The 24,765-nt window shown below is 42.8% G+C and overlaps 1 protein-coding gene across 1 annotated transcript in view; it reads right to left on the bottom strand.

Moving 5' to 3' along the window:
* Positions 1–24,765, bottom strand: part of LOC126272308 (cytochrome P450 6k1-like) — a 63,274-nt gene that overhangs the window by 32,725 nt on the left and 5,784 nt on the right. The window contains exons 2-3 of the mRNA XM_049975082.1: positions 21,876–22,108; positions 3,795–4,033 (exon numbers count right to left, since the gene is read on the bottom strand). Coding sequence (XP_049831039.1) covers positions 3,795–4,033; positions 21,876–22,098 — 462 coding nt within the window. The 5' untranslated portion in view covers positions 22,099–22,108. The remainder of the gene's footprint in view (positions 1–3,794; positions 4,034–21,875; positions 22,109–24,765) is intronic.

Raw genomic sequence — 24,765 nt, forward strand, 5'->3', positions numbered from 1 at the left:
ATCGTCGATCGTCGACGAGTGCGGTAAGGCTGCCACGAAGACCTCTTTGTACTGCATGTGATTCCCGCTTTGGAAGACCGCAACTTTGTGGAAACCACTGTTTCCATGCAGGCTGGTTCATAATAAAATCAACATGATGCCATTCTCACTCGTTTGATCTTTCTCCCCACATGCTGCTCCTAACCCATTACATTTGTGAACATTTCTATACGGTTATCTTGCTTTCACAGCGTCATATTTGCGCCTGGTGGCCAAAATTGGAACTAATGGGTTGCACGTTAACTGATTAGCATATCTACCAACTTCCGCTGCCATACGATAATTACACCCCAAACTGCACCTCCGTGAATAGCTGCACTTTAACTGTGAAAACTTGGTACTAAGAGAATTCGTGGTTAGTCACGAGGCCAGCCAATAGGATTTAGGAGTGGATGAACTGAAGAAGATGTGACAAAACGGCAGCGGGGCGGTAATAACACAGCAGTGGACCTCACACAGCAGAGTGGTTTCAGAATGTGACATCACATATCGATACCATCCCAAGGGCATCGAAGTTGGCAACAGAACTGAAAGGTCGATAGCGGTCGTGCGGGATCTGAAGGATCCATTGGAGCACGCCGGGCGAGCCGCGCCTCCAGCAGCTCTGTATCATGAACGCCCACTGCTGCCAAGATACTGTATATAGGATAGCTGGCAGCAGCCTTGGAGCCACACTGCTACATGAAGTTATGCAGACGCCACCTAACCACAGCTTAGACACCACAGGTCGTGCTTTTGTTCAGAGAACCTCATTCTTGTCGTATATTGAGATGGCTGAACCCAATTTCTTTCGGCATTATTTGTAATGAGTCTTTGTACGCTTGGAGAAATACGAGTTGAGAAAATCTTCCCGTCTCCTGTGTTAACTTGCTCAGACTAATCATTTCTGCTACTGTCCAGCTTTCGTTCGACGATAGTTGCCGCAACACTCTGTAGCCCACCTCTATTAGCCGTTGTTTACAAAGCCGTACACAAGACAAAACATACAGTCCGGACATGCGCTGAGCTGTTCCTACAGTTCATTGGCTATAGGGACGTCCTAGCACACGGTATTCTGACTCTCTTGGATAGCACCATTGACACGCCCAGAACTTTGATGCTCTCGAGTATTACTCATCTGAATACGCACTGCATTTGGAATTTTAGCATTTTCCAAAAGTCGGGTCTTCCACGGATGGCTTTTGTGGGACCAGTCATGACGCCTGTGAAAATTGGGTCATTCCGTGAAAGTCTTGACACCTGGAAACACTAATAAGAAGAGAAAATACGATGAGAGAAAGAACATTAATCAGACAATTCAGGGTAAAACGAGAGTAATGATAAGTCATTAGGCGGTGGGCCGAGCGGTTCTAGGCGTTACAGTCTGCAACCGCGTGATCGCTATGGTCGCAGGTTCGAATCCTGCCTCGGGAATGGATGTGTGTGATGTCCTTAGGTTACTTAGGTTTAAGTAGTTCTAAGTTTGAGGGGACTGATGACCTTAGAAGTTAAGTCCCATAGTGTTCAGAGCCATTTGAACCATTTCGGCTTTGATCGCTTCGAGTGTTCAAGATTTACACCTATGGTTGGAATGATTAAATAAGTAGTTGTTCTATAGGAGACTCATCTAAACTTCCGAAATTTTGATGGGGTAATTTTAAGAAATGAATTTGAAAGAAAAATCCTGCGAAAAATTTATGGGCTGGTGAGAGAGACAGAGAGCTGGAGAGTAAGGTACAATTTTGAAAAACAAGAGCTTATAAAAGAGAAGGATATAGGGAAAATTGTTAAATCTCAAAGACTAGCTGGTTAGAGCATATGGAGAGGAAGACAGAAGAGAGGATGCCCAAACCAACAGTAATAGGCAGATTGTCCTCCATCAGAAGGCCAGCCTACAGCTAGATGGCTGTGTAGCGTGTTGGCTGACCTTACCACGATGGAGATGCGAGGATGGACGAGAAAAGCAGAGAAGAGAGCTGTGCGGAGGGTGATTGCTGAGGAGGCCAAGACCTATCAAGGGCTGTAGTGCCAAAGAAGAAGAAGTTTAAGAATGGCACTAATCTTAGTGAAATGGGATTTTAAAGGCAAAGGCGAGTATGAGAGTGGCCTGAAATATTGCTAGGATAAAATTGTTGTCTAATAAATGGTTACTATAACTGCAAGTGTCGTTCATCAGAATTACTGAATATAAAGCATGTGCTTCCTACAATTTATGAAACTGCAGTATAATCAGCCTATGTTAGAATAGAAATATGGAAGCTACACTTGGCACACGGTCACAGCTGTTATTTAAGGCTTTCATCAGGTGAGTACTTTAGATAATTCATTTTGACCGGCAGCTGTTTTACTTGACGTATATATCATGCACTGGTTTCGGTCATAGACCATCATCACTGGATATAAAACAGATCAATTAAAAACATACCTCATTTGACTTTTAAGCTAATATAACATCAGGGTTGTCACAGGGAAACCACCCAAATAACTATCGTTACCCTTGCTTCAAACACTAACGAACGTATATTACAATGCTTAAAGTCAAATGTGTGGTGGGGTGGCAGCTTTTCGCTCTCTGAATTCTCCTAGTTCAAACGAGAAAGGTTGATCACATCTGTCCGTATGAAGCTTGCACCGTCATTAATTACTATTAACCCTTTAACGCCGAGTGTTCCGAATTCGTGTCACATCATAGCGACGCTTATAAATGGATCGCCATTGATGGTATTTGTAGATCTACACGAATCTAACACTGTCTGTGACTTGTGCTTCCCTCTCCTGAGCGTTTCGAGTACATCTAGAGCGACTTGCTGTTCGCGTGTTTGTATACAACAAAAATACGAGTAATTATCGTCATTGTGGACGATCAATTAACACCAGGATCAAAGAGCATAAGCGACATTGCAGGTGGAGAAATCGGCCGTGGCAGAGCACGCACTCAATGAGACCGACCACGTAATAAAATTCGCCGACACGGAAGTTCTGGCTGTAGAGAAGCTCTATCACACGCGCTTGTTCAGAGAAGCTGTAGAAATACAAAAACACGCGAAGAGTTTGAACAAGAAAGAGGAAAGCCTTAAGGTAAACGGATCCTGGCTTCCCGTACTGCAGCGAACGACCGTCGCAGGTAGCAAGAGGAGAACCGCACCGGAATCAATAAATATGGAATTTTGAAATCAGGTCATTCTCTTTGAAAGCTTTTGGGAATTTATGGTAATTTCCTATGGGACCAAACTGCTGAGATCATCGGTCCCTAGGCTTACACAGTACTTAATCTAACTTACACCAATTTACGCTAAGGACAACACACACACCCATGCCCGAGGGAGGACTCGAGCCTCCGACGGGCGGAGCCGCGCGAACCGTGGCAAGGCGCCCCACACCGAGGGGCTACGCCGCGCGACTCAGTCTCTTTGAAGCACCCTGTATTATACATAATCATTTAAAATGTAGGCCTCCATGTATCCTTCATTTTTGATCATGTAAATCCTATCAATGTACCGTCAAAATGTTAAATTAAAAATATTTTACTGGATGATGTACGTGTTAATTTCTTGACTGCCTGTTGTAGCAAGTTTACGACATACCAAGTTGTACCTAACAGGTATAACTGACCTTATATACTCTATAACGCTTCATTAATAGTTACAAATTATGATTTTTGATTTTTTCATTTTAGTAGAAATTTATTTCGGTGTTACGTGGCTAATCTCTATATAATACACAGAAACTGAACTTCACTTTCAATCGAGGAAAACTCTAGGTTTAGGTAAACTTACAGAGAACATCATCTTGAGCTTCCCTGAAGTGAAGGTGGGAGTGAGCTTGACCCTCAGCCTCTTCCACTCGTTTCCAGTCAAGGCGAAGAGGTGCCTGTTGATGGGGTCCCTCTTGTCCATGGAGACGCCGCGGTCTTGGAACGCTTGGAAGTCCTTCACCAGCACGGTTCGCACCAGGTCTGGGTCCCTGACGATCAGCGATGGTCGCTGAAGAGCGTAGATGCCAACGATCTTTTTGCCTGAAAAGTACAATGGTTAGTAAACCGAGAAAATTAGTAATGTCACAGCAGGGAACAGGACTAACAGGAAAACAAATGGCCGAGAGATGCGGGAGTGATGCGCAGACAGAGCTGTGGTGTAAGCCTAGTAGAACGGGCGCTCTGCGCAAAAAAAGTGAGAGAGAAGCGAATTGTGACAGCGATGTGATGGGATATCAGTGGAAAACAGGGGCCTGTACGTTGCCCTGACGTCCTGGAGTGAGAAGCAAAAGATTTTTGCCAGACCGGGAATCGAACCCATATACCTGTTTTTCGTAAGTAGCGCGCTACCAAAGTTTCAAATTATCACTGGAATTTCTCTAACCTCAAGCTCAGTCGGGTCGATAAGGCGCGGTTGAGTAGCACAATTGGTACGAACGCTGTCCCCGACACTAGCGACACAGGTTACAGGTTACAGTCTGCAGCTTGTCTTCATAAGTTCAGCATATCACACACTGATGCTCATAAATTAAGGATAATGCTGATACACGGTGAAACAACGCTCTGGTGGGCGGTTTGCGGGTTTCAATCACCTCGGGGTATGACCATGCGGAGCATTTGACCTGCACGGTGACGCTGGCAGCACTCCACATACGATTAGGTGTGTTGTTGCGTGTCAGAGTAGGGTGCAGCGAGTAAGTGTGCAGACGTTTACAGAGGTGCTCATGGTTACTGTGTGTTGAAAATGGATCAAAGAACACATAGTGATGACGTTATGAGGCGTAGAATATTAGGGCGACTGGAGGCTGGTCAAACACAGCGGGCCGTAGCACGGGGCCTCCATGTGCCAAAAAGTGTGATCTCAAGATTATGGCAACGATTCCAGCAGACAGGAAACGTGTTCAGGCACTTCAGTACGGGACGTCCACAGTGTACGCCACCACAAAAAAGGCCGATATCTCACCATCAGTGCCCACAGACGGCCACAGTGCACTGCAAGTAGCCTTGCACGGGACTTTACCGCAGCCACTGAAACAGCTGTCTCCAGACACACAGTCTACAGACAACTGAACAGACATGGTTTATTTGCCCGGACACCTGAAAGTTGCATTCCACTGACCCCTGGTCACAGCAGAGCCCGTAAAGCCTGGTGTCAAGAACACAGTACATGGTCATTGGAACAATGGTCCCTGGTTATGTTCACGGGCGAGTCCAGGTATAATGTGAACAGTGATTCTCGCCGGGTCTTCATCTGGCGTGAACCAGGAACCGGATACCAACCCCTTAATGTCCTTGAAAGGGACCTGTATGGAGGTCGTGGTTTGATGGTGTGAGGTGGGATTATGATTGGTGGATGAAAACCCCTGCATGTCTTTGACAGAAGAATTGTAACAGGTCAGGTGTATCTGGACGTCATTTTGCACCAGTATTTCTGCCTTTTCAGGGGTGCAGTGGGTCCCACCTTCCTCCTGATGGATGATAACGCACGGTCCCACCGAGCTGCTATCGTGGAGGAGTACCTTGAAACAGAAAATATCAGGCGAATGGAGTGCCTGCCTGTTCTCCATACCTAAACCCCATCGAGCACGTTTGGGATGCTCTCGGTCGGCGTATCGCTGCACGTCTTCAAACCCCTAGGAAACTTCAGGAGCTCCGACAGGCACTGGTGCAAGAATGGGACGCTGTATCCCAGCAGCTGCTCGACCACCTGATCCAGAGTATGCCAACCCGTTGTGCGGCCTGTGTACCAGTGCATGGTGATCATATCCCATATTAATGTCAGGGTACATGTGCAGGAAACAGTGGCGTTTTGTAGCACATGTGTTTCTGGGCGGCTATCACCAATGCCGTGGACTTACAGGTCTGTGTCGTGTGTGTTCCCTATGTGCCTATGCTATTAGGGCCAGTTTTGTGTAGTGCCACGTTGTGTGGCACCACTTTCTCCAATTATCCTTAGTTTATGAACATAAGTGTATATTCGCTAATTCATTCTGGTTCGAGAGTTAGCTACAAACTGTATCAATTACTGCCTATATTACAAATATGGCTGCAGTGAGCCTAAGTTGAATAGTACACCAGAGAAGTGCTTTTAATTGTCCGTCGATACTGCTGTACTACCACTAAAGCCGGTCTCAATGTTCGCGAAATTCAATTTTTATTTGTCACCCTCTAGAGACGATTGCAGAGCGGTTTCAGCCGGGCAGACGTGCCTTATCCAAGACTGCTGCAGAAGCATCAATTTTTTTAGGAGTCTCAGCTGTATGAACTGCAACAGGCCTCTATAGAGACAAGTCAATCAGGGAGATTCTTTTCTGGTCAAATGATAACGCTCGCTAGCATTAATGTCCACCTATACTGAAAAATAACGGAAAGGGACTTTGCCATCAAACGGTGGAGTGTTCAGAGGAGGCGGAACATCAACCTAGCGTCATGTCGCTTAGGGCAGTAGTGAACGATGAAAGTGAGCCTATGCGAAATAGCCCGTCTTATAAAACGACGGAATATAGCACCGACTTAAAGAAATAGCAATGGTAGTGCAGTTTCGTGTTGGATATTCTCGACAAAGGTCGTTTGATAAATTATACAGCTGCCGAATAACTGAAAGAGCAGAAAAATTATTTTACAAACATTTAAAAACACCAGAATTTCCTTTCTGGCGAAAACATATATATACAAACACAACGAAGCGGTATATAACACCTTTTTAGGGTTCCTTACCTCAATCAGAAAAAACGGAACCCATATAGGATCACAATGTTGTCCACCCCTGTCATTATATGTTTTATTTTATTTTTATTTTCACGTCAAGTTTCGTAGGACCAAATTGAGTAGCATGTCAGTACATGAAATTACAAAATAAAAATAATAACAGATAAAAATAAAATGTTTATGAACCGGAAAAAAGTCAGTCCATAAGATTAAGTAAATGTGATCAACAATACAACAAGAATCAACTTAACTTTTCAAGGAACTCCTCGACAGAATAGAAGGAGTGACCCCATGAGGAAACTCTTCAGTTTCGATTTGAAGGAGCGTGGATTACGGCTAAGATTTTTGAATTCGAGTGGTAGCTTATTGAAAATGGATGCAGCAGTATACTGCACACCTTTCTGTACAAGAGTTAAGGAAGTCCGATCCAGATGCAGGTTTGATATCTGCTGAGTATTAACTGAGTGAAAGTTGCTTATTCTTGGGAATAAGCTAATATTGTCAATAAGAAATGACAGTAAGGAATATATAAATTGAGAGGCCAATATCAAAATACACAGACACGTGAACAGGAGTCGACAAGAGGTTCGTGATCTAAAACCACTTATTGCCCGAAAGGCCCGTTTCTGACCCAAAAATATCCTTTTAGAATGGAAGAGTTACCCCAAAATATAATACCATACCACATAAGCGAGTGAAAACAAGCAAAGTACACTAATTTTCGTGTCGAACGATCACTCACTTCAGCTACCGTTAGAATAATAAAAATGGCAGCATGTAGTCTTTGAACAAGATCCTAACAGCACCACGACAGCTTACTATGTATTTGAACACCTAGAAATTTGAACTGTTCAGTTTCACTAATCATACGCCCATTCTGTGAAATTCAAGCGTCAGGTTTTGTTGAATTGTGTGGTAGAAACTGTAAAAACTGAGTCTTACTGTGATTTAGCGTTAGTTTATTTTCTATAAACCATGAACTTAGGTCATGAACCTCACTATTTGAAACCGGGCCAATATTGGACACAACATCCTTTACTACCGACCTAGTGTCATCATCAAACAGAAATATTTTAGACTTACCTGTAATACTAGAAGGCATATCATTTATATAAATAAGGAACAGGAGTGCCCCCAACAATGATCCCTGGGCATCCCCCCCCCCCCCCCCCCCCCACTTGACACTACCCAACTCAGACCCCACATCATAGTCATCCTCAACATCGTGAATAATGGCCTTTTGCTGTCTGTTGCTAAACTAAGAGGTGAACCCATTGTGAGCTACTCCCCGTATTCCTTAATAGCCCAACTTCTTGAGCAATATTTTGTGATCAACACAATCAAACGCCTCAATTAAATCAAAAAATATGCTTAGCGTTTGAAACCTTTTGTTTAACCCATCCAGTACATAATAGAGAAAAGAGAATATAGCATTTTCAGTTGTTAAACGACTTCTAAATCCGAACTGTATATTTGATAGCAAATCGTGTAATATAAAATGGTCAATTATCCTTGCATACACATCCTTTTCAATAACTTTATCAAACATTGCTGGTATAGAAATATGTCTAAAATTGTTTACATTATCCCTTTTTATAAAGCGGCTTTACTACTGAGTACTTTAATCGTTCAAGAAACTGACCGTTCTTCAAGCAAAAATTACAAATATGGCTAAATACAGGGCTAACATGTGCAGCGCAGTACTTTACTATTCTGCTAGGCACTCCATCATGCCCATGAGAGCCCTTAGTCTTCAGTGATTTAATTATTGACTCAGTCTCCCCCTCGTCTGTATTTCAGACATCAATCTCGGAAAGGCATTTGTCAAGAGATATGATTTCCTGTAGAAACTAAATTTTTGTTCAGTTCACCAGCAATGCTCAGAAATGGTTGTTAAATACTGTACATATACCTGTTGCATCAGTAACAGAAATATATTTACTACGAACTGACTTCATATCGTCGACCTTGTACTGCTGACCAGACACTTCCTTCACAACTGACCATATAGTTTTCAATTTATCCTGTGAATTAGCTATTCTATTTGCATACCACATACTCTTTGCCTTCCTAATAACATTTTAAGCACATAACAATATTGTCTGTAATGGGCTACTGTAGCTTGATTGTCACTACTGCTAACACTTTGATGTAATTCCTGCTTTGTTCTACATCATATACTTATCCCACTAGTCAGCCACCTGGGCTGTCTATTACTGCTAGTACCCGGTTTAGAACGTTCTAATGGAAAGCAACTCTCAGAGAGCATGTGAAATGTGTTACGGAAAGCATTATATTTATCATCTATGGTATCGGCACTAAAAACATCCAGCCGCTGTTCTTCCTTTACAAGGTTTAAAAAATTCGCTATTGATCTTAAATAAAGTTTCCCACATAGTTTGTAATTGTGTGTGACATTTGTTTGACTACAAAAGCCGTTAAGTGTTAAAATTTGTGCATCATGGCATGAAAGGCCATTCATCCTTTTACTAACTGAATGCCCATTTAGTAGTGAAGAATGAATAAAAATATGTTTGTAGCTGTGCTTCTGTTCCCCTGCACCCTAGTTGGAAAAAACACAATCTGCACCAGATCATGTGAATTTAGATCTACCAACATCCTTTTTCTTGTAGCATCAGATACAAAATTTATATTGAAGTTACCACATATAACTAATTTCTGTTAAAAACCTTTCTCTCAAGAACAGGTAGAGGTTTCAAGCTAAAATTTATGTCAGATACTGAGATCTATGGTGCCTTGGCGGTGTAAGATATTGAAGCTTCTAAGTCAACGCAATGAAAAGATGCCGCCGTTTATGACACATATTTTGATATTCGCAAACCCACTCATCAAAACCTTTAGAGTAATTCTGTTTGGCCTAGAAACATGAAATCTGTCAAGAAGTAAGGTTTCACAGTACAACCAAAGGGAAAATCCGAAAGCTATGAACCTGTCGTTGTATCACATTTTTGTTTTTAATTTTTTGTTATCAGATTGTCTGTGTGTCTATCTGTCTGTCTGTCTGTTAGGACCCCGTTTTCTCGGGAACGGATAGACTTGTCAAGTTGAAATTTATGTCACATACTAAGGTCTATGGTCCCTTGACGGTATAATAAAAATTAGCTTCTAAGTCAATGAAATCAAATGGTGCGTCCATTTGTGTCACATATTTTGATACTCGCAAACTCACTCATCAGAATTTATAGGGTTCTTCCCGTTACCTAGAATCATGAAATTTGGCAAGAAGCAAGGTTTCATAGTACAAGTAAAGGGCAACAAAATCAAAACAATTGTTCATTTATAACAAGAAAAAATATTTTTTTGCCATTTGTTCTCTGACGTCAAACTTGATATTGAAACAATCGGTAGTTCTGCATTCAAGCTGAGTGGGCGCAGTTGTGAAAGTCAAACGAAAGGCAAGAAATGACTTTTTTGTTCATATGATACATTTTGAAATTTATCCATCATCAGACATCCACGAGCGAATAATTGTCTAAAAGAATCTGGACGTTAGCTGCACATCTGTATTGTGTTGTTTTGAGAGGGGGATGCAGTGACAAAGATTTTGTTACAGCTGCATGTACAATCTCTTCAGTAGTTAAGGAATATTTTAGGTACTATTGAGGTGAGCGTGAGAACAGGAATCCTGGAGGCGGCTAGGGCGTCCTTTCGCGCTGTCACGAATGGAGTCTCTCATAAATCAGTGGCGCTCGTAAGTGACAAGAAGCAGTAATTATGTCTCATATGTCACAAAAATTAACTTTATACTTTTCTTAACAACTTCGTCTGCGGAAGCTTTTACAGGGACAAACATAACGCAAATTCATCAGGGACGACGATTTTAGTTACATACTCTGCCACAACAATGGCACGCGACATGTCGCAGAAGCGTGTCGCGTCACCATTAAGCCGCTCCCAATTTGCGAAGACGCACTAGGATCTGTTAGATTAGAAACATGCGCGCTGCCGTGCGCTGCGCCACACGCGCTATAGGAGACTCAATTCACATTTAGCCCTAAACGCCACTTCCTAGACCGGCCCCTTCAAATGGGGCGCCCGCCACGATCAAGCTCTTCCTGCCGCTGCAGCTGCGGCCGGAGGGGAAGGCAGCCTCCAGATTTCGCACGGAAGTAACATATATTCGGGAATGCCTATTACGAAACTATCATTTTCAGATGTGGTGCCCTGAAACGCCAAAGAAACTGGTAAAGGCATGCGTATTCAAATACAGACATATGTAAACAGGCAGAATACGGCGCTGCGGTCGGCAACGCCAATACACTCTGCCGCAGTTGTTAGATCGGTTACTCTGCTACAACGGCAGGTAATCAAGATTTAAATGAGTTTGAACGTGGTCCTATAGGCCGCGCACGACCGATGGAACACAGCATCTCCGAAGTAGCGATGAAGTGGGGATATTCCCGTACGACCATTTTACGAGTGTACCGTCAATACCAGAAATCGGCTAAAACATGAAATCTCCGATATCGCCGCGGCCGGAGAAAGGTCCTGCAGGAACGGGACCAACGACGACTGAAGAGAATCGTTCAAGTTGACAGAGGAGCAGCCCTTCCGCAAATTGCTGCAGATTTCAATGCTGGGTTATTAACAAGCGTGCCAACCATTCAATGAAACATCATCGATATGGGCTTTCGGGGCCGAAGGCCTACTCGTGTACCCTTTATATCTGCACGAAACACAGCTTTACGCCTCGCCTGGGCCCGTCAACAGATGACTGGACTGTCGATGACTGCAAACACGTTGCCTTGTCGGACGAGTCACGTTTCAAATTATATCGACCGGATGGACATGTACAGGTATGGAGGCAACCCCATGAATCCATGGATCCTGCATGTTAGCAAGGTGCTCTTCAAGCTGTTGGAGGCTCTGTAATGGTGTGGGGCGCGTGCAGTGGGAGTGATATGGGATCCCTCATAGTCTAGATACGACTCTGATGGGTGACACGTACGTAAGCATCCTGTCTGGTCATCTGCGTCCAGTCATGTCCACTGTGCAGTCCGATGCACTTGGGCAATACCAGTAGGACAATGCGACACCCCACGTGTCCAGAATTGCTACAGAGTGGCTCCAGCAACACAATTCTGAGTTTAAACACTTCCGCTGGCCACCAGACTCTCCAGACATGAACATTCTTGAGCATATCTGCGATGCTTTGCAAAGTGCTGGTCAGAAGAGATCTCCACCCCCTCGTACTCTTACGCATTTATGGACAGCCCTGCACTATTCACGGTGTCAGTTCCCCCATTAGTGCTTCAGACATTAATCGAGTCCATGCCACGTCGTGTTGCGGCAGTTTTGCGCGCTCGCGGGGGCTCTGTACCAGTTTCTTTGGCTCTTCAGCATACTTATCTGTAGCAAAGAACGTATATTAAACTAAATTTGTTACAATGAAGCCAGCCGCAGTGGTCTCGCGGTTCTAGGCGCTCAGTCCGGAACCGCGCGACTGCTACGGTCGCAGGTTCGAATCCTGCCTCGGGCATGGATGTGTGTGATGTCCTTAGGTTAGTTAGGTTTAAGTAGTTTTTAAGTTCTAGGGGACTGATGACCTCAGATGTTAAGTCCCATAGTGCTCAGAGTCATTTGAACCATTTTTGTTACAATGAACGCAATGAGAAGAATGAAAATGCCACTGTTGAGGATATTCATATGCTAGCAACAATCATGAACATAAGGCAATCAACGAAAAGTGTTGCTATACCTTGGAAGACTGTTTAGTGCAAAAATTATGTGACCAATCCATAAACGATTGGCACGCAGGCAATGCGATGGCCTTACGCCAGCTTACTGGGAAGGGCCACATGCCCGCATGGTACCATTCTACTAGTCACATAATATTCCGTAAAATGAATCATTCCACACCAATATGATACATTGCAGAAACCTGCCGTCAATGCGATGGCCTTACGCCAACTTACTGGGAGGGGTCGCACGCCCGCATGGTATCATTCTACTAGTCACAAAATATTTCGTAAAATGAATCATTCCACATCAATATGATATATTGTAGAAAGTGACCTATGGAAATCAACTAATTCTTGTCCAGATAGCCACGCAAGAAGCTGACGTGGTTTGTCGTTCTCTGTCTACCAGTCTTTCCCGATTCCGATACACGTGGCAACGTTGAATGCCAACCTCAAGGAGTCTCGTGTACTCTGCGGCGGACACGTCGAGCTGGCAGTACGGCTAGGCTGTCCTGCCACAAACTCTCCGCTCCCCTCCTCCCCTCCCCCTCACCCCCCCCCCCCTTGCTCCGCAGCTCCAGGCCCACCCAGTTGGATTTCCGCGAAGTTGACAGGACAGCGACGAGTTCTGCCACTCGGTCAGTAGTGCACCATACCAATGACCACTCCCCCCTCTGAGGAGCATTCAGTTACTAATGCAACACATTCTTTTCTTCTGATACCAAGTTGGTTTTATCCAGGATTGCAATACACCATATTATTCCTCACTCTTTTCTGTACAAACGCAATGGCCTTGCGGCAGTGGATACACCGGTTCCCTTCAGATCACGTTAAGTTAAGCGCTGTCGAGCGTGGCCGCCACTTGAATGGGTGACCATCCGGGTCGCCATGCGCTGTTGCCGTTTTACGGGGTGCACTCAGCCTCGTGATGCCAATTGAGGAGCTGCTCGACCGAATAGTAGCGGCTCCGGTGGCAGAAAACCATCCTAACGACCAGAAGAGCGGTGTGCCGACGACATGCCCCTACTATCCACATCCTCAGCTGAGGATGACACGGCAGTCGGATGGTCCCGATGGGCCACTTGTGACCTGACGACTGAGTGCTTTTTTTCTCTACAAAACCCCGCTTTTCTACATAACCTCCCTTCAACGCGATTGGCTTACTGGGACGGGCCATATGCCTACGTGGTATCACTGTACTGGTCGGCGTCGGAGCCATCGTCTTGCACCATCAATAACCTCCCCATCATCCACTACTGCTCCACTCAGAGTGCTTCCTTCATTGGGCCAAACAGATGAAAGTCGGAAGGTGTGAAATCCGGGCTATAGGGTGGATGAGGAAGAACAGTCCAGTGAAGTTTTGTGAGCTCTTTTCCAGTGCCCAGACTGGTGTGAGGCCTAGCGTTGCCATGTACAAGGAGAAGTTCTTTTACATTTTTTGTGGCGACGAACACGCTGCACTTGCTTCTTAAATTTCCTGAGGGTAGCACAATAAACTTAAGAGCTGATCGTTGCGTCGTGAGGGAGGATGTCAAGCAGAATAGCCCGTAGAAAGCCCCAAAGACTATCCCCATGATTTCACAGGCTGAGGGTGCGGCTTTGAACTTTTTCTTTGAAGGAGAAGAGTGTGCCGTCCCATGGATTGCCGTTTTGTTTCGAAGTGATGATTTCATCTTCATCGGTCGTTACGATCTACAACGAAAATTTATCATGATCGGCCTCGTAACACCCAAGCAGTTCCGCTCAGATCGTCCTTTGTTGGTCTTGGCGAGGAACCCAGCGGGTCTTTGTGTGATGTCCTTAGGTTAGGTAGGTTTAAGTAGTTCTAAGTTCTAGGGGACTGATGACCTAAGATTTTAAGTCCCATAGTGCTCAGAGGCATTTTTTCCGCTCGAAGAAAGTGTATATCCTGCAAATTATATCTCTCCCTTCCTTAAGCGGAATGTATCACTTACCATCACCATCAGCAATGACAACTAGCAACAAATGGAATAAAAATTCACTAAGCAACTCGATACGAACACGTTTAAAGCTCGCATTAGCTACGGCATTCAGAACACCTCACTACTGAACGCTCATTGGCTGTCTGAGAGTGAGTGACGTAGGTCGGGGCAGAACAAGCCTAAACTCGACCGCCATCGTTCGTGACTCCAACTATAGCTGAGTAGCGAGGTGTTTGCTTGTGATCGTCGATCACTTCGAATTAGAGTGTCTGCGCGTTCCAGCATTGCAGGGTGTTACAGCTGATTGCGGTCCGCTGGCACGCGAGAGGTCGAACAGGTTTGTGCAACTTCGTTGCGACGATGGCAGGCGCCTCGCTCAACGAATCACCCTGCTTTTGTTCACTGGAAGGCCCCCTAGACATTTTGCAAGCGCCTACGAATATTTGCGACACTCTGGTTTTCCGATAAAAGAAATTCAATGACTGCTCTCACCTCCGCAACACAGCATTTCGAATACTACGTATAGAGTCGCCAACCATCGCAACTTTGTGAAACTTTACGAGCTGAAGTAAGAATAATCCACAATGTACCCAAATAAATACCACATTTTTTCAACCGAAATTGGCTGTGTTGCATTACTTATTGAACGCCCCTACTAATTTGCCGAGGACTACGGTTAACGGTGGCGAAGGAAAAAAGCTTCTCCTATAATACGCTACTGACCATTAAAATTGCTACACCAAGAAGAAATGCAGATGATAAACGGGTATTCATTCAACAAATATATTATACTAGAACTGACATGTGATTACATTTTCACGCAATCTGGATGCATAGATCTTGCAATTCGGGTGCATAGATCCTGAGAAATCAGTACCCGGAACAACCACTTCTGGCTGTAATAACGGCCTTGATACGCCTGGGCATTGAGTCAAAAAGAGCGTGGATGGCGTGTACAGGTACAGCTCTCCATGTAGCCTTAACACGATACCACAGTTCATCAAGAGTAGTGACTGGCGTATTATGACGAGCCAGTTTCTCGTTCACCATTTTCCAGACGATTTGAATTGGTGAGAGATCTGGAGAATGTATCCAGAAAGGCCCGTACACGACCTGCAACATGCGGTCGTGCATTATCCTTCTGAAATGTAGGATTTCGCTGGGATCGAATGGAGGGTAGAGCCACGGGTCGTAACACATCTGAAACGTAACGTCCACCGTTCAATATGCCGTAAATGCGAACAAGAGGTGGCCGAGACGTGTAACCAATGGCACCCCATACCATAACGCCAGGTGATAGGCCAGTATGGCGATGACGAATACATGCGTTCACCGCGATGTCGCCAAACAAGGATGCGACCATCATGATGCTGTAAACAGAACCTGGATTCATCCGAAAAAATGACGTTTTGCCATTTGTGCAAGCAGGTTCGTCAATGAGTACACCATCGCAAGCGCTCCTATCTGTGATGCAGCGTCAAGGATAACCACAGCCATGGTCTCCGAGCTGATAGTCTATGATGCTGTAAACGTCGTCGAACTGTTCGTGCAGATCGTTGTTGTTTTGCAAACGTCTCCATCTGTTGACTCAGAGATCGAGACGTGGTTGCACGATCCGTTACAGCCATGCGGATAAGATGCCTGTCATCTCGACTGCTAATGATACGAGGCCGTTGGGATCCAGCACGGCGTTCCGTATTACCCTCCTGAACCCACTGATTCCATATTCTTCTAACAGTCATTGGATCTCGACCAACGTGAGCAGCAATATCGAGATACGATAAACCGCAATCCCGATAGGCTACAATCCCACCTTTATCAAAGTCGGAAACGTGATGGTACGCATTTCTACTCCTTACACGAGTTATCACAACAACGTTTCACCAGATAACGGCGGTCAACTGCTGTTTGTGTATGAGAAATCGGTTGGAAACTTTCCTCATGTGAGCATGTTGTAGGTGTCGCCACTGGCGCCAACCTAGTATGAATGCTCTGAAAAGCTGATCATTTGCGTATCACAGCAAATGTCGGTTAAATTTCGCGTCTGTAGCACGTCATCTTCGTGCAGTAGCAGTTTTAATGGCCAGTAGTGTATGTCCATTTGAAATGAGGTAGACTTTTTCATATTCATTTTTGGCATCTACATACTGTGCAGCATTTGATCAATGTTATTCCTAAACCAGTTTTTGTTTTCCATAGCAGATTCCCAATCTCTTTTCATTCTGGTGTTCACTTTTAGTATATGAAAACAAATCAAAGAGCAGTGTGCACTGTTATCTTTCACTGTCAAACATTTAATAAAAAGCGATCGAGCTGTTGTATATGAGTGATGCGCTCCCATCAAAATTTTGCTAGCTCCTCCCACAACATCGTTTTAGTAGAGCCGGCTCTACCGTAAAGAACAAAAAGTTGGCTTCATAACGTAAAAAAAAATCCTACCTGGCGACATAACTATTATCCGCGTCAGCTGGCCGCACTGTCCCCATCTATGAGTTGCAAGGATCACAAGACTCCCACAACACTTACTGAAAGCCATGGGTGTCTAACGGCAGAAACCTAGGGATGCTGCAATAGAAACCGCAACATTGTCGTGTGTGTTATTCGTTTGGTAGTGGTAGACAAGCGATGCAACCGTGCCAAGCCCAATTACAGGGTGTCTCATACTTTTTTATATCCGATCAAGCTATGCCAGTACTCTCCAGTAACAACAAATAAATTACCACTACTCTAGTATGATAAAGGAGCGGGCAAACCGGATACTCGTCCGGGGCGCCAAAATTTAGAGGCCTCACTTGGGCTGTAAATGTGCCAAAAATATCGATGTCTTAAGACACAAAAAGTATTAGCGCATGCAAACATATAATGTAAACCGTAGTCATGCGAGTGGTTCCCGAGTCGTTGGTTATCTACATTTTCATTATTATGATGACGTCTCCCGCTGCGCGATCTAAAGCGCCCATCTGATATTCAGGCCCAAAAATGGTAGCTAAAAATGAACCAAAGATTGAAGTGTTGTAAAACTACAGGCACAGCCGTTCAAAGATTTATTAACACAGAAACAAATCACTGGAACGAGGAGCTTCTAAGAATCATAGCAATTCCTAAATTTCTTGGTAAAACTGGTCTGGCTTTTCAAGGTACAAGTGATAGGTTGTTCGAATATAATAACCGTAATTTCTAAAAAATAATTGCTATCTGAATTTGATCCCATTATGGAAGAGGACGTCTGTAGAGTGCTAAAAACAAGGAAAGACTAAAGCTACTCCCTCGCAAAAAATATACAAAACAAGGTTGTATGAGGAGTAGCTCTGAGCACTATGGGACTTAACTTCTGAGGTCATCAGTCCCCTAGATCTTAGAAATACTTAAACCTAACCAACCTAAGCACATCAGACACATCCATGCCTGAGGCAGGATTCGAACCTGCAACCGTAGCGGTTGCGTGGTTCCAGACAGTAGTGCCTAGAACCGCTCGGCCACGCCATGTATGAGAAGTGTTCCAATGAAAAGGTATAAAATGCTGTAACAACCAAGGAGATTGAAATTTGCGTGTGCCGCTTTGAGATAACGTAGTGAGACATTTAGGCAACAGAAGAATGCGTCATCACACACATTAAAAACTCAAATTTGTGTCCTCTACAGGTAAGGTCATACCAGCCGTCTTTTTTGAAGGTCAAGGTTCATACTCATCGGATTCCTTGAGCATGGAAAAAACATTAACAAATGACGTGTACTGTGATTCACTCCTTAGACTAAGCAAGTCCATCAAGAGCAAACGGCTTGGGCTGCTGAAGGACGGAGTGATGCTGCTCCACATAACTCAGGTGTGTAAGTCTCCATGAAACACTCCTTAGCCTACACTAGTCGATCAAGAGCAAATGGCCTGGGCTGCTCAAGGATGGAGTGATCCTGCTCCACGTAACACGTCCAGAAGTCTCCGAAGACACACAAAGCGTAGTGGCCAAGTTTTCAAGTTGGAGCAGCCTGAGCATCCAACCTACGGCACAGATATGTCGCCGTAGGACCTCCATGTATTTGGTCACCTAAAACAACATTTAAGAGGGATGCGCTTAAATTCGGACGATGAAATGAAGGACCCAGTGGAGGACTGGCTCCTACCACAGCCACAGGAATCCTGCAAACAGGGAATCCTTCGGCTCGTGAAACAGTGGGATAGCAGTGCTCAGGTCTCTGGTGATGACTCTTCAATAAATACTTCAGTCATATCCACCGCGTTGTTTCGTATCACTTCGTTTCAATACCTCGCACGGATCGGCTGCATCAAACTGTAAAGTCTCATATTTTTAATTAAATTAAAAAATTAAAGTATTTTTTCCATAATTTTAGGTGGGACTTCTGACATTACTGCAGTAGGGTAGAGCAGATAGCTCTTGTAATCAGATACATTTCAATCAATAAATTTAAGGCTGAAGTTGAACCTGAAATCAGTGAAAGCTATTCAAGCCTCTTAGCAGTTGCAAGATCCACAGGAAACAGATGTCTGATATCATAATAGGTTTAAATTTGGAAGATATCAGAGAGCAGGGATATGAAAATAAATCTAATACTAGGGATGAAAGCAATAGCGCAATCTCTAATTAAACAATATGAATCGGCAGCTTTTTATGTTCTATGTAATAACAACTTTCTCAATAAATCTTGTTGTTAATAATATGGCAAAAGCATCCTTGGAAGCTGCTGATTTCTTCAACATTGGTCAAAAACTAATTTTTGTTTTTGGTGGCTACTTTTTGGTAGGCAATACTTTTGAATCATCTTCGAGGTTTAAATTTGAAACCATTGAGTGACACTAGGTGAGACAATAAGATACAGCCTTAAAGCCTTTCAGATTCGAATTGGGATACGTACATGACGCTTTACGAAAACCAAGAAATTGCTAATTTAACAAGAGATGAGGCTTTGGGGTTGTGAAATTGTATAAAACGAGTTAAGTCGGTGTGTTCATTAGTTATTTGGCATGAAATACTAAATTCCATTAACCCAGTAACCAATTTGAAGCAAACAAAACTGCAAAATACTTTTCGCGAATCTTCGATCGGATTCGTCCTTCAATGAAGCTGTTATTGGTGCACAAGAACCTGCTACCGCAAGTGATGTGAAGGCTAATTTAGGATTAACGGTAAATCGATAATGCTGTAGAAGAATAAAGAGGAACTTCTCATACGAAGCATCAGATGAACCTATCACAGATCCAAAAGAACAGTGTAAAATGTGTTCTTTTTTATTTTACAATCAATCAACCACTAAATGCATTAGCTACTAGATTTGGACAACTTAGTAATCATAGTAACTATTTTCAGTTGTTACATAATATACGTCCAAAGAAATGCTACTTAAACACTAAGAATGTAGAGCGTGTTGTAATTGATGGTGATTCTGTTCATATAAATGGGATGGTATTAGAGGAGCAAATTTCAGCAATATTTGCACTCTGGTCAAAAAAGAATGTGTAAGCAATCTACTGCGCTTCATTACAAAGTTAATTTCTGATATAAATCTTAGTATTGCTTTAAGACTATTGACAATTATGACAACAACTGTAGCAACTAGGGAAAGGACATTCTCTAAGTTAAAATTAATTAAAAACTTTTTATGTTCCACTAGTACACAAAATCGTCTTAATGATTTGGCCATTTTGGCAGTCGAGCATGAAATTGATAATCAAGTGGCTTTAAAATATGTAATAAAAAGTTAACAAAACTGAAAGTAAGAAAAATATGTAAGTTTTTTTTGTGATTTTTGGTATAGTTGAAGGTATATTGTTTATTTTCAATATAATGGCATTTAAAAATATATAAAATTATATGGTTTGTAATCTGTGGCGAGGTGCAAGTATTTCTTAATAGATTTACGCAATTTTTACTGCCTGATTATCAATGATATATAACGTGTTTCTTTCTAAATACATACTTTTATTAAAATGAAAATAAAATGTTTTAATTTTTATTAAAAATAAAAATATATACCGTTAATCATGTCAGTGAGGGAAAGCTTAGAGAAGGCTTGAAATTATGCTAAAAAATCGATGGAAGTCGCTAAGTGCTTAAAATCCTAAAATACACCTGAGTTTAGCACAATAAAATTTTTGTTCACTTTATGACATATATGATACGTGAGAGGGAATATTCATTGAACCCTAATGGACCATTCTGTAGAATAGAACATCAAGCTTGGATGTATATTTTGAAGTATGTTTGGGCCACACATATGTACTCAACACCACTAACAATAACTGCCGCGAAAGAAAAATAAAAAAAAGAGCCGGTGTGGACCAATGAGAGAATAGCAGCGCTTGGCGAGAGATTCAGACTGAAAATATTCAATTTATCATAAATTATTAAATAGAATTTTATGGAATTTATGTTTTCCCCAGTCTTGTGATAGATGCTCACTTCTTAGGCAGCATTGCCTTAGACACCTCTGGTCAAACGAGTGCAGAATATGAACTGAGAGTAAGGTGACGCAAGATGAAAGTAACGAGGAGTAGTGAGATTGAGCTTAACGATCAACTTACCAAAGTTGGGGAGCACGAACTAGTCAAAGTGAGGGCGGGAGTCCTGTTACGTTTGAAGCAAAATAACACATGATGGATAAAGGGGGGAGCACGTAAAAAACAGACTAGCGCAGGAATAGACGGCATTCCTGCACAAAAGAAGTTTACTTGTATCAAACATCGGCCGTAATTTGAGGAAGAAATTTTTGATAACGTATGTTTGGATTACAGAATTATATGGACGTGAGTAATGGGCTGTGAGGAAACCGGAAACTAAGAGAATCGAAAGAGTTTGAAATGGGGTGCAGCAGAGGAATGTTGAAGATTAGGTGGACTGATAGGATGCGAAATGAGGAGATTATCTTCAGAATCGCCAAGGAGAGGAATATGTGGAACAAAAAGGGACGGGATGGCAGGACATACGAGTATGTCCGTGGTACTTGAAGGAGCTGTCGAGGGTAAAAACTGTATGGGAGTAACGGATTTGGAGTACGTTAAGTGCAAGTGCTATTATGAGATAAGAGATTGACACAAGGAGAAATTCGTGGCGTACAGCATCAAACGAGTCAGAAGCGTGATGGAAAAAAAATTAAGCACCCTAGCTGTTCACACTTCTCCACCGTTCTAAAAAGTCTTCCCACCTTGTGCCTACTCAATACATTTCCTTGCTCACTGGTGATTTCCTAAAAAAGCATAAAAAAGCAGATATACTGCGGGTGTAATTATGACAACAGTGTTATACTGTGATGTTTTTGTTTATGAAGCTCACTTTATAACAGCAGAAAGTCATTTGGTCCCTGGTTAAGACATGGTGCCTGACTGACCTGATGCACTGTTTATCATTTTACGTACTCTAACAAAGTTGCATACAGTAACAAAGCTGCTACTCCTACTAATAATATTAGCATTTGAATATAAGCAGTGAGAAGATAGCAGGTGATGACAGGCCTGGGACATTCGGAGTTTAAAATTCTGAGGAGAGGAAGAATAGCGAAGTGCAGGTGCAGAAAGCTTACCTTTGTGTTTCCTGTAAACTTTGGCGATGGTCAAGCCCATCGAGAGCTTGCCAAAGAAGCTGTCACGCAGACTTCCAAAAGGGAAGGTCGGCTCGTCGTAAGGAACGCCCCTGCTCTTCCAGAAGCGGTAGTGGACGAAGACGAACTTGAGGTAGATGTAGATTATCGGCAGTGAGAGTACCACCAGCAGCTCCGTGAGCCACGAGTCGAAGTAGATCCCCATCGTGATCTCTCTGGAATAACGAAGGGATATTGTTTCAGTGACACAGCTGCTGCTTATCGAATGCAATTCCGTACATATGTCACGTTACTACGAAACTTCTTTGCAACTTCATCATATTATTTCAATGTTTTTACAGAACGTTGTGGTATCTGCGCATTTCTACAAATTGTGTTATCTACTATTACGTCTGAGAAACTTCACTGTTTTCATTGTCGAGCGTTATGCGATATCTCGAAAGAAAAATGCTATTTATACTTGCGCTATATTATTAAGGACTGTTCAAGCATACTGTACACGTCTTCCCCTTCACGGATTAACAAAGATGCAGAAGAGTAGGAGGGAAAGCTGCCGAAAGCAACTGCTGTTATCGCTATTATTGTCAGTTGGTAGGAGCGGCATCGTGGGACGATTGCAACTGAACACAGACGGTATGAATTCTCGGCTAAATCAACATCGCGATGATTAAACAGAGGAAGCAGTTACGAGGACAGAACTTTAAGTATATATGCAGTGCCTGTCCTTTCGGAAGTGTCGGAAAGAACGGGCACCATTTACATCCTGCGGTAACTGTGAATCAAGACATAAAGGAATTAATGACATTAGCTGCGAATGGGCATTGGTTTAAATCAAAGAGGAAAGCTGAAAACTTGAGCCGGACTGGGATGTGAAACTGGCCCTTCTGCTTCCCCACTGGCAGCTAAAATTAAGAACTTTGTGTATCGTCAAAATAGCAAATAATTATTTTCCCAAAACGCAATATTTAAAACTCACCACACTCTTCGTTTAGCCCAGTACACTTGGTCCACAAGATCCAATTTCCCGTTTTCCTCAGCGGATTAGTTCCTTTGAAACGGCATGCACGATTTCCTTCCTCAATCTTCCCTCACCAGAGCTAGTTTTCCGACCCTAATGACCTAGTTGTCGACGAGACGTTAAACACTAACCTTCTTATTCCCGTGCATTAGACATCGAAGAAATGGAAAACTCCTACTCTTTTCTAACTCATTCCAGACTCCGAGTGTCAGGCAACATACAAGGGGTAGATTGACACGTTTGTAATACATACAAAACAAAATTTATTTTCCGATGTAATTTGCAGTCAGTGATCTCACTGAGTTTGTTTCGGCGAAATTTGAACATTTTTAGTTTCTCAGGAAAACAATTTTATAGAATTATGATATTATCAGGGCTATCGGGCCATTTGTGGGAGGGGATACTCGTATGTCCATACGTTACTATCGAGACGTGGGGCATCGCATATTTCGTACATGGCTGTGGTTCTGCCAATGTTAGTAAACTTTAAAATAATGTTTATTGTGATTAGATTCTAATTTTTCTACGTTCTGTTGAAAAACTCGTCAATTGAATGAACTAGTTGGTTTTGTAACGTTAAATATATTTATATCTTATATTGAAGTTCTGAGGACATCATTTTGTAGATGAAAATTGCATCTATGTTTTTTTTTACTTCCTACCAACTTCGGCAAATGTGGCTTTTGTGAAGTAGTCAGTACGCTCAGGGTGACAGAAAGTTCTCGGAATGAGCTCATGGCGAGCGAATGTAATCAGATGCTTAATTTTCCGAAATGAAACGGGATCAATAACGAAAATTGTTTTCGGAGATAAATATTTTTTGAAATACCAATGGTCAGGAAATAAATATTAAAAATGGCTGTCAAGGAACTACAAAAGATAAGTAAATTTTCTGTTTATTCCAATTTTGCTTGGGTAATTTCTTTTCCATAACATTGTATTGATACATATCCATTATTCTCTTGGATACAGCAAAACATCTCACTACTGAATAGTTAATGTCACTATTGGGAAGCTACACAGTTCTGATAATTCTAAATAATATTCATTTACAGCATGAATAGCCTATTCACTTGTCGATAGTGTATTCACTCCGAGTAATTGTCCGAGGTCAGGGAACGTATAAGACACCTGGGACAAAATCTGGTTCAACAGAGTGGACGGTAGAACTATTTAGAAGTAGTGATCGTGCTCTTTTGTCATCATAATGTATAGGGTATGAGAACTTTTTCTACCAACAAAAGGATCCTCGTACTGAGCAGTGCGTTTTAACCTTAGCACACAACTTTAACGTTAATTGTAATTGGGGGCGGTGGGGGGGAGGGGGTCTACTTTTGGCTAATATCACCTCATGACGTCAGGAGCCTGCATGATTGTGCTTCAACGTTTCCAGTCGCAGTTCTGCAATCAATAGATACGTGATACTACGTGCTAGCTGCTCCATAGTATGCACAATTTCAATCGGAATATTGGGCTCACATTCAGATAAGATGGGAGCGATCTCAAGAACCTCAGTGCTACGGTTTTCTATGACGATACCATCAACTGTGTGAACAATTTCCACAGAGGAATTCTCGATCGCGCCGATAGTAGTGGTTATAGACTACGATTAAAGTCTTAGCAATAAACGGCCTTGGGTGCTGTTGCGGAATCCCCGTCCCATCATCCCTTTTTCCAACTCAGATTGTGTGATGTTACCATCCATGCCTTTAAATAAAAATGTTTTATAAGTGCATTGTATAACTTTGTGTCTATTTCTATGAAACGTGTGGCCGCTGCCAACAAAGAGCTACGCGGTCTATTTATTTTAACATTTCAACAAATCGAAGAAATACGCGTACCAACAGCAACAGT

The sequence above is a fragment of the Schistocerca gregaria genome, chromosome 5 (genome assembly GCF_023897955.1).
Source record: "Schistocerca gregaria isolate iqSchGreg1 chromosome 5, iqSchGreg1.2, whole genome shotgun sequence".
Taxonomy (NCBI): Eukaryota; Metazoa; Arthropoda; class Insecta; order Orthoptera; family Acrididae; genus Schistocerca; species Schistocerca gregaria.